Source organism: Anser cygnoides, chromosome 8 (assembly GCF_040182565.1).
Source record: "Anser cygnoides isolate HZ-2024a breed goose chromosome 8, Taihu_goose_T2T_genome, whole genome shotgun sequence".
NCBI lineage: Eukaryota > Metazoa > Chordata > Aves > Anseriformes > Anatidae > Anser > Anser cygnoides.
In genome coordinates this window covers 21787624-21798855 of record NC_089880.1, presented here as the reverse complement: position 1 = coordinate 21798855, position 11232 = coordinate 21787624, and the positions used below count along the sequence as shown (strand labels likewise).

Genomic DNA, 11232 nt, shown 5'->3' with positions numbered 1-11232 from the left:
CATAGAACCAGACACTCAGATAAAAAATAGTGTAATTACAGAATTATCCCCATTAGCTATTTTCAAACCCTTATGGAATAGCCAGCCTATCCCCCTGAAGTTTTTGTTCCTATGGTTTTACATTTGGATCTGATTTTATTGATTTGTGCCAGCTCTCCCAGTAATCCGTGTCAACTAGTCTCAGAGATCTTTTCTTTTTATTGCTGAGCAATCCCTTAATGACTGAGTCTTCTACAAACCTTTGTTTTTTCTTCCGAATTGTTGATAAAAATGTTAACTAGAGTATGCCCAGGCAGCTATCCCAACAGAATACCCATTCTGTGATCACTCCCCATTTAAATTCAAGTTTTGAAATGTCAGTTAACCAGTTTTTGATTCACTTATTGTGTGACGTCAATTTTGTATTATCATGGTTTCTTAACTCAAATGTCACAAATACCACATCAAATGTCATATAGAATCAAAGTATGTCAAGTGTTGTGTTTTACTTGTAGTCACAACTGGAAAAAAAAAAAGCCAACAAATGTTTGACAGTATCTATTTTCCATATTGCACTTGGAGTGGCATTTACCATATTTCTCTTCTTTAATTAGTTAGTAATTCAGTCCCCTGTCAGCCATTCCATTGCTTTGCTCCAGATCAATTTCAGACTGACAGGACTGTAATTATTTGGGTCATTAAGTTTATCCTTCTTAAATATTAACACAACGTAAGTTTTCTCACATCTTTCTGGAACTTTCCAAATTGTTCCAAAACTTAGGAGGAAAAACAAAAAAACAAAAACAAACAAACAAAACTCAACAATAATAGCAGTATGGATTTCTCAGTCAGCTCCTTTAAAACTCTTGGATACAAGTCATCTGAAGTCTCCTGTGCACATATATCTTTCTTTAGTAGCTTCCATTCAATGTTTTTCCATGTGTTTTTTTTTTTTGTAACATGGTAATTCATCATCATCCTCATAGAGCATTACTAATTGTCTGTCTTTTCCTAAAATACCGAACACAAATACTTATTGAACACTTCTTTCTTGTCTTCATTATTCTTAACAAATCTTTCAAGTTAATCTGATAAAGGACTGTTACCGTTGTATGGCTTCTGAAGGTATTTGAAAATTATCCTTAATTCTCTAGCCATACATTTCTTCTTACAACTTGGCTACCCTTATCGGAGGAATTATTTATGTAATTCCCTACTTCTACTCTGTGTTCAGTGTTATCAACTTTCTTTCTTCTTTCCATTGATTTACAGTTATATAGAAGTTTTCATTAACCTTTTGAGATAGATTTTTTTAACACACATGGCTTTCTTTCCTAATATTGCAGATACTTAATAAAATATTTGTATTTTCCAATTATTGATCAGTTCTCTCTCCCAGCTGGTTCTCCTTTACAATCACTTTCAATTTGGTAAAATGACTGCACCATCCGTAGTACTGTTTGGGTTTCATTCTCTTTTAGCCTTTTTGTAAAGAACAAACATGCTATCATCATAGCCACTAATATTTAGTTCTTTTATCAAGTTCTTTGGTCTCTTTTCATTATCTGTGAGATAAGATCTCACATAAAATCCCCCTTTTTTGGAGAGTTTCACTTTTTCGTTTAAGAAATGTTCATATATAATGTTCAAAAATTCTACAGACTAGTACCAGCATCATGAAACTTTAAGCATATGTCAGGCAGATTGAAATCTTAGATGATAGTGCAGCTTTTTTGCTCCTACACATTAGAGAAGGTGCTAAGGCACCCAGTCATCCTGCTCTCTTCTATGATTTGGTGATTTGCAGACAGCAGCTACTATTCCATCTTGGTTTTTATGCATTAGGAATACTGATCCAATGCATGCCAAATCATTTGCTTCTGAGCTGTCAGTGTCCTGAAATCAGACTATGTCATTTTTTACTGTATATTTCAGCACTTCTTTCTCTTTTCCCTACTTGATCTTTCCAAAATAGGTTATAACCATTGATTTTTAACTTCTAGTTATGCAGCTCTTCCCATCTGCTTTCAATACTACCAGCTACACTGAATTAATAAATAGGTAATTCTGATTCCTTTTCCTTTTTACCCAGACTCTTTAGTATTGATTTATAGAAAATCTACTAACTTTACATCCTTGATTAATTTTGCTTTTATAATCTTGGTTTCATGCTGCATAAGGACTCTGTTTGTTTTGCTTTACTTCAATTCCCCTGTTAGCACTCATTTTCAGCCTCTTCCCTAGCAGACTGTTTGCCTTTTCACTGAACAGGAGACCACCCAACCTGTGCCATCCTTTCTCCTGCATCAAAAAACAGATGCTCCGTGTTCAGATTTTTTTTTCTTGTATCCTGTCTTCTTTTATTTGCCAGCCAGGAATAATAACCTAGAGGATCGTGCAGGCATTATTCTCCTTCAGCAACATTCAGGGTTCCCTGAATTTGTGTAAGATCTGTGAGACCCCCTATGAAGCAGAGTCACTAGTGCTTAATTCATAGTTACTGATGATCCTCACTCTCTGACACTGTTTATCTGCCCAATCTTAAAGACATACCTCGAATCCAGGCTGCAGGAACACTCTACTGCTCTCTATTTTTCCTTTGCAAAGCAGTCTTTTCAGTCATCTTTGTATCTCCACCCTTTCCCCCAGATCAGTTCAGCTATATATGATCACTAGCTGCCCCTTTATTAAATGCAGCTTCCACCTCTGGAAGATTTTGAATTTTGGGGTGGGGAATGGAAGATGGGGGAAAACCATCCTGTTTCAAAATGAAAATGTAGGATGTTTTAACACATCTGCCTGGGCGCTTCTTTTTATTGTTGCAAAGAGAAGCCAGAGCTCTGTGGTGAGCCCAATCCTGGGGCTAGCAGCTTCCATCTCTCCTCTGGATTGGCAGAATTTGGGAACTACAGACTCTAGGCTCTCAGCCAGTGTATGAAGTGAGCAGAGGAACTGTCAAAAATGAAACAGATTAAGAACTGGCTTGTTTTGTCAGAAGATTGATCAAATTCTGCACCTTTCTATGGGAGATTTAAATGACAGCCAAATAGCATTCTTCACTGAGAAAAAAAAAAAAAAAAATTCTACCAGAGAAATCCTGATTAACTCTTCTCCTGTCCAGCAGAGAGCTATCTAAATTAATTGTCTTTGACAAGTGAGGTCTGTCCTCATCTTGGCACAGCAGATAAGGTACTGGTTACAACACATCTGGGTAGCCATGCACAGCTTTTTAATTACAACAAAAGCTCTTATCACAAATGTCTTGTAAACTCAGAATCAACAGCATTTGGATTGCAGATGCTTGACTGTGGGGTTCGATGACTTACCTGCTTAAACATTATCATGCGTTCTGTGACCAACTTTGCCTTCAACCCATTCTTACAGTGTGTATAGTTCATCAAGACCTCCTACTCAGGCTTTAAAATAAGGCTAATCAAATCCATTTGGTCCCACATTGCTGTTTTTTTTTTTTTTTGGTCAGAACTTCAAAAAAGATGCTCAGATTTGATGCACTGCAAGTTGCATTGCTTCATCATCTTAGTGACCTGAATGAAGAAAGGCACTAAGGCACTTGATGTATGGTGAGCAAAAAGTCTGATTGCCTCCTTGTCCTATGTATTCATACTGCTGAACTAGGGAAAGAGCTATGGAAATGTGTTCCCTGAAGTCACTGTAGTAGCAGTGAAAATCCCCTAATAACTAACTTGCAGGCTATGTCTGCGTGGTACATAACAAGCCCATGCCATGCAGAAGAACTCTAGCCAGCTCTGAATGAACAAGTTTTTACACAAATGACACAGCATTTGTTACGTCTCTGTGAAGGAAAACATGAAGCAAACTGACAGATCATAGCCTCATACCTCTTCTTAAATATCTAATTTTTATGGCCTGTATTGTGGACAACAGGTTGAGCTACTTGGAACTGTGAATTGTTTTTGGTATTGTGTTGAACAATTTTGTCTCTCTCTTTATTTGACATGATAAAAGTCTCATGAATGGTCATAGATCAAGTCACTGCCATGTGTTTTTGTTTGTTTTGGTTTTTGTTTGTTTTGTTTTTCCTGAAATTGTTTTGAAAGGAAGGAGAGACTGCAGGGTTTATACTTGCATGACTAGCTGAAAGCTGTATGCGGTAAGCAACATGAGATCATCAAGCAATTGTGGTAGTAATTACCATGAATATACTATAATGATTTGTTGTTGTTGTTAGTTTTTCATGCTATCTTAGAAAAATCGGTTCTTTGCATTGGTACCTCAAATATTCTTTCAAAAAAGTATGAAGCAAACTGACAAAGATAAGAGTTTTTGAAAGCCCTGTTTCAATTACATGAAAAGAAGAAGCAGGAATTTAAGAAAGGCAGAGAAAAGAGTGAATAAGCTAAAGATATTGAGCCACAACATTGCAGGTCTTTATATGCTGTACTTCTCATTGGCATCAATGGTGGCACCTACTTACATCTTAATACAGGACTTGAGGTTTGTGCTTCCTATTTGTAAATGACTATAAAGCACAGAGGAAAAAAGAAAAGAAAAAAAAAAGCCAGTCTTTTTCTCATGCTGAAACCTTTGTTTTATCTTTAATGATATTTGAAATGGCAACCAGACTTAGTGATAGTTCAAGTAAGCATCAGAATGCAGTTTTTCAGAAGAAAGAGGGACAGGGAGTCAAACTGCATCATTTTTCAAGGGCAGCTTTGCAATCCTTGGGAATTTTAAAATGTGGAAAGTAGAGTATTAATTTGAGTGCAGTGGTAGTGAATGGGATAATTTAATAGCACCTTCCGCTCTCAAGTATTTCTTTCCTTGAATAGATTATTAGACAGCAAGGGTTGAGGATACAAGCCTTGAATCATGAAAGCATGTATACATGCTGAAGAGGTACTACAATGAATTATAAGCACTGTTAATAGTTTAGAATCCAAAGGGCTGACGACCTCTGCTTTTAAAAACATGTTTTAAATGTTATCATTCTACAGCAGCGTTTTCTCAACTCTTTATCTTCTAAATGCTTTTGGACACACAGACCATGGGATTAATTATATACTGCAAGCAACAATTCATGAATATTTAACATACTCATTTATACTTAATGAATAAATTTGCATTTTGACAGTGTTATTTAATGTGGTTTAAGGAAATACTGCTCATTACCTTTCAATTTTGTAGATTAGGAGAATGTAATTGGAATGATAAGGTAGGAGAGAGATTGCACGATTTCCATGTGGTTCTTCAGGTTTGTTTCCACGGGTTTCTGACTGACACAGTTCTGTTTGCGGTGTTCTGGGGAGGTTTCTGTCTCTATTTCTGACCCTCCAGGCAAGGAGGTGGGCGGTGGCCAGGCATCGCCATGATGGCCGCCATGTTGTGTGTCATGAGGGGCACCTTGATGGGCGCCATGATGGCCGCCATGTTATGTGTCATGAGGGGCACCTTGATGGGCGCCATGATGGCCGCCATGTTATGTGTCATGAGGGGCACCATGATGGGCACCATGATGGGCGCCATGTTGTGTGTCATGAGGGGCACCTTGATGGGCGCCATGATGGCCGCCATGTTATGTGTCATGAGGGGCGCCATGATGGGCGCCATGTTGTGTGTCATGAGGGGCACTTTGATGGGCGCCATGATGGCCGCCATGTTATGTGTCATGAGGGGCACCATGATGGGCGCCATGATGGGCGCCATGTTGTGTGTCATGAGGGGCACCTGAGGCCTGAGGGCCCCACCTGCCCTGCCCTTGGCCAGCCAGCCCCCTTTGGCGTGGGGCGGTGCCTGCCTGGCCGAGAGCTGGGCTTTCATTGGAGAAGAGGTGCGTCACTCTCCGGGAAAGGCAAGGGATTGGCTGTCCATCACCAGCCTCTCACTGAGGAAGCGTTCTGAAGGGGGCGACATTTCCCTCAGCAGTGGGACGCAAGGTGCGTACTGCTCCAAAGGTGCTCATAAAGATGTATTTTGCAAGATTTTGTGACGTCTCCTGAAGACCTGGTTCATACCAGAGCTCTCTTTAAGAAAAAAAATAAAAAATAAAAAAAATAATGCAGTTCATCCTTCAGGAAAACCTCAGAGCTGGTCTGTGTGCACTTCGGCAGTTTGAAGGCAAGAAACAGGTAAAAAAAAAAAAAGTTATTTTTTTCTTCTTGTATTTTTAGTTTTTTAGCCATTTCATGATTTGGGGAAAGGGAAGTAGAGGGATGGAGGAACAATTTGGTTTTCAGCTGTTGCCATTTGAAATCTCAGCCCCATTTCATTTTGTAGGATTTCTTCCTGTTTTTTTTTTTTTTTTTTTTTTCTTCTCTGTTGATTTTAATAGGGCTAAGTACTCAGCCTTTCAATTAGGGTGTCTTTGCTTTGCATTTTAAGCATAATCAGAAGTATTTTTTATTTTTTTTTTAAAGTCTTGTTGGTCTTGGATCTTTCCGTATCTGAATAGCAATGTGCACAGGAAAATATCCCACAGATTTTCTGTATTTAATACCAAGGACTGATTTGGTAAATCAGTCTTTAAAACTGCTTACAATTTGCTTCTTTAACAAAGTATATATATTGTTTCTATTTGTCATTTTGAAGTGCCATATGGTGGCAGATACTAATCCACAATATGTTACCATAGTTCTCTCTGATCACTCTTGAAAACAACATAATTACCCAAATGGAGACTTGACCTTTCATTGAGTTTTAATGGACTGTTTTCTGAGCACATTTCTAATCCAAAAAAAAAAAAAAAAAAGCGTGAAAAGTTATTGTCAAAGTTGGCTGCATATATCTTGTCTGGGAATGGAAAAATCTTCAGGCCTGAATCAGGCTATATACCAACTGTCTGCTCAGCACCCAGAGTGATGACGTCTTGGTTCTCACAGGGGGGTCTGGAAGTATCTCTGATGGTAAGCAAAACTAAGATTTGAAATGTAAAAGCTGCATCACTGTCCTTCTCCTCTGGGCAGCCTATCTTTGGCATGTGCCTCGTCCTCCATCTTCCTGCACGGTATGAATAGAGGTGGGTGTACTGGACAAAGCTTGGATCTGTATTTTGGTATTCCTCTCCCTTAAATTTTGTAAGGCTTAAAATTTTAGATGCTGTTTTGATGTCATCTAGTGAGCTAAGAGACTATGATTGGGATCCATTTTTCAAAGCAGTCTGGGCCTCAGTGGTGTCACATTACCGTACATCTCCATATCAAGAATTATGTCACAGTCTATCAGTGACGTAATGCATTTCCATCTTTAACATATCAAAAGAACCAAAGCTTCTGGTGGAATGCATGGGGCAAATCTAGGTGGATTGCCTGCACGTGGTCTCCTTTTTACCTGATGTATTATGTAAAAACTTTGTCAGGGGCAAAAGAAGGTATGGTGGGCACCAAGGTCAGCTGTGTGTCAGGGGAGGTGCGCAGTGGTTTTGTGCATCTGCAGTTAGTGCTGAGCTACATCGCAGGTAGATGCTGAGGGATAGCTGCAAAACTGGCAGCTTCTCCTCGTTGGGAAGAGGGTTTTTCAGTGCTGATTACAGGTTTTTGTTCCTGGGTTTGTTCACAAAAATGATTGATAAAATTGATAATGTGTAAGCCAAAGAAACTAACATTCATTCTTTTGAGTAAATTTTTTTGACATGTGTATTATCCTTTTAGTCTGGAATTTGGTAGCCTCCCTGTATAGCCTTTATTCCTCTCAAAACATTTTGCTGCCTGGAACACAGAATAGATCTGGATTTAGCATGCTGCCTTAAACCATTATATTGGTAGCAGTAAATACTAACATTTCTGAAAACTGCAGGACTGAGCCTTTACTATATTTCCCAGGATATTTGTTGCTGAAGATATGTACTACTTGCCTCCATTTTGATAAGGCATGAAAGCAATAGAAGTCCTATCTTTAAGACTTTTCCCACTGGGAAATCTTGAATTTGTGAATATAGTGACTGATTATATGCATCACAAAGCAAAAATGCATAATTGAACAGCAGCAACTGTCTGAAAATAATCTACTGTTCCAAACAGTTGAAGGCCCCAGTGTGACAAGTCACCAACTATTAAAACTCTCTTACTGTGATCAGTCCACATACTAACTAGATAAAAGTGTTAGCTATGAAGACATGAAAGAAGCAACTTAATTCCTCACATGCCATACCTTTTACTATGCCTAAATCCTGTTTCATAGGAGCATTGCCAGCATGGGCACAAGTCCTAGAATAGATGGCATCAGCCCCCAGTATATCTGTTGCTTAATATATGTGTGTGGTTTTTTTCCAGTACAGAAGGTTTAACACTTATGGAAACAAAAAGGTGTTTCAGGATAGATTAAACCTGTCTTCTTCCTTAGGTGGTCCAGATTTACTTAGGTTTTTAAACTCCATAATAATCTGCCTGAAAGTGTGGAAGAAAATGCTTGTTAAAACAGAGAAAAAAGTCTGTTCCTTTTCCTGAATTTTATCCCAGGATTTTCAGTCTCTGAACAAATCTGCAAGTTGTATTCAGATACTTGAGGAAGCCATACAACATGTTTGCTTTGGATTTTCCAAAGCAGTAGTACCCACATCCAAGTTACACAAAATCAGTACATTCCTCTATTCATAACTCATAATGCATAAGGGATAATTAACATCAAACTCGTCACCTATAGCAATTAAGCCTAAGGGCTGTATTTAATTGAACCCAGAGTTGGCCATGTTTCTGTGGGCAAAGCAAGGTAACTTCTCTGAGACCAAAAAGTCACTCTCATTTGTATCCTGTCCCAAGGATCTTTAAGCTCTGTGAAAATCTTCCTCTCTGGAGCACTCTTCCTTCAGCTACTGTTTCCTCTTAACAAGATACTGCTCTTGTGCTGTTAATGAGAGTACTAAAATCTCTTAATAAGAAAATGCTTGAATTAATTTCTACCAGCCTCAGCCCTGCCAAGTGGTCAAAAACCAGCATGTTTTGGCTGGATTAAAGTTACACGTAGACTTCTGGTCCAGTTAACACATGGCATGACTCACCTGTTTGCTACTTCCTCCTAAAATCTGCACAAACTGAACAAAAGAAACAATTTGAACCATTCCTGCCTTTTCATTCCAAGTGCTATCAGGGGCTCTCTCCTATTAGCTACCTGCTGAGCTTCATGAAATTTATGCCTCTGTCTGAGACTTGTGCTTTTCTGCAAAATTAGTTTTAAATTATCCAGTGAAATCCAAAGTTACCCGGCAGAGGCAGACACACTTGCACACGAGCAGGGTGGCAGTGGTCACGTAAGCTTTGATTACTCTGCCTTAAACAAACCTAAGTGGGAAAATGGAGGCAGTGGCTCAGCATTCCTGTCGGCATCGCTGTCAGCCTTCAGGACCAGTTGCTTGTTTTCCCTCTGGGCACAGAGGCAGAGGGACTGAAAGGGGGCAACAAGGGATTTTGGGTGAAACTGTTGCAGGGTTGTATCACATTTTGCTTTAGGTGTCTTATCATATGAGAACTGTTAGTCATTTGATAGTAAGAGGTAATCTTGGTGGCTGTAGAGATGGAGGTGTCTAATTTTGGATGTATCAATAGTACAAAAGTAAATGAGAGGTAAGAACAAGTAAGGTGTGCAGGGGAGTGTTCTGTAATAGAAAACTATGGGCAGAGGTTTAGAGAGGTCTGGACTGTCAGCTGCTGTGTCTGAACTTCATGGGATCTGGAGGAGAGGAAAGAAAAGAGCAGCCTGACCTTTCTGTGCTGCCCTTATAAGAGGCCAAAGGAATGAAACAATAATGGCAGCCTTCAGTCTCGGAAAGGGCAGCAGGAAGAGAAGGGCAGCAGCACAACTCAGCCACTGCTCTATTTTCAATTAACATTTGCTGCCACAATCCCATAATTTTTCACTGAGTAGGATCCAGGATAAAAGCCATCCTACTTAGTGTCCATTTCATAAAGTGAAATCTAATTAGTAAAATGTTTAAAAGTTAATGAAGAATACACGATGTCAGAAAATATGTTCTAATGAAGTGCAGTCCTCTCATACAAGCACTTGTGCTGTCATAAACCCTTATTACGTAAGTAATATCTCGGTGTCGATGCTAATAAAATACTGTAAGTAATGGGCCAGGAGGAGCACCATGCAAAATGTCTAGCCATCTCTTTAGAGGTTCAGCTTTAATCTTAATGAAGACTCCCTGTAGACACATGAATGAGAGCAGCTTATTAAATTCTGGGTTTTGCCTACCATTCATACCTGTAACTGCAGAACATTGGACGATAAACCAGTGACGATGTTTTATCTTGGCGTGTTGGATGCAAGCATGGTCTTACTTTTGGACTGCTGCTTTTACATAGGCACAATCTAGCTTGAGACGCTTCCCCAAGAAATTCACAGGGGAAAAAAAATCTGAGAATTATCTGAAGAGCTCCAGATACCACTCGAGGGATCCAGCTGACAGAGCACGTATTTGGCAGTTAAATACTGAGGCTGGAAGATTACATTTTGGGTGCTGTAATATTTCCAGATGAAAATCTCTGATATGAGACTTAAACTCAATATTACATAATATAATATTTTATCCCTACACTGTGAATATTCAGCACATTAATCTTTGGAAAAGTTTCCAAGGAATACTGTGCATCTGTGGGAGATGCAGCAGAAAGGAAATGGGTTTTGAAGGTCTTCGAGTTTGCCCATGAAGACTGAATAAAAAATTGTTGAGGCAGGAGTCTGACACAGAGTTCGTTGTGTTTCAAAGCTTTAAAATGCAACCAGAGGTGTTGGTTGTTATTTTTTTTAATAAAGAAGAGTTATTTGAATATTCAAAAAAATTTTTTTTCAATCAGACAAAGGCAAACCTGTCTTTTTTTTTTTTTTGGGAAAAAAAAAAAGTACTGGGTGCAATAGCACTGCAGAGAACAAGGCCAGATTGTGCGTGGGAGCACATCAGCATTGCTCCATTGAAGCCAAGCAGAAGATCTGGTCCTGAATGTTGAGCCCTAAAGGGATCTTAGGTAATTTCTTCCTGAGCCTTTGTTGCTGTCTGCGAGCTGGTCAATTGCACCTTAATAGAATCTAAATATTATCATTTCAAATGCAGCTCCTTTTTGCAGCAAATACTCGTGAAAATTAATTTCAAGTGTTTGCTATATCAAGATCTAAATATGAGTAATATCAGACTAGGCCACAAAAACTGTAGTGCAGAGCCTTTTCCCATTATATAGTTATCAGAAACTCTCAAAAACTGCAGTATGAAGGATGCTCTCTGCTCTTTTGCTCTATGAGTAACTATATAAAATGTTTTTTTAGAGGGAGCTGCAGAATGATAGT

General features: G+C 38.9%; 1 protein-coding gene across 2 annotated transcripts in view; it reads left to right on the top strand.

Moving 5' to 3' along the window:
- Window positions 1-5625: 5625 nt before the first annotated feature.
- Window positions 5626-11232, top strand: part of ST6GALNAC5 (ST6 N-acetylgalactosaminide alpha-2,6-sialyltransferase 5) — a 121684-nt gene continuing 116077 nt past the window's right edge. Inside the window, exon 1 of one of the 2 annotated variants that reach the window (XM_067001720.1) lies at window positions 5626-6086. In XM_067001720.1, the coding sequence (XP_066857821.1) occupies window positions 6015-6086 (72 nt within the window). In that variant the 5' untranslated portion in view covers window positions 5626-6014. The remainder of the gene's footprint in view (window positions 6087-11232) is intronic. The other variant, XM_067001719.1, reaches the window with a different exon arrangement.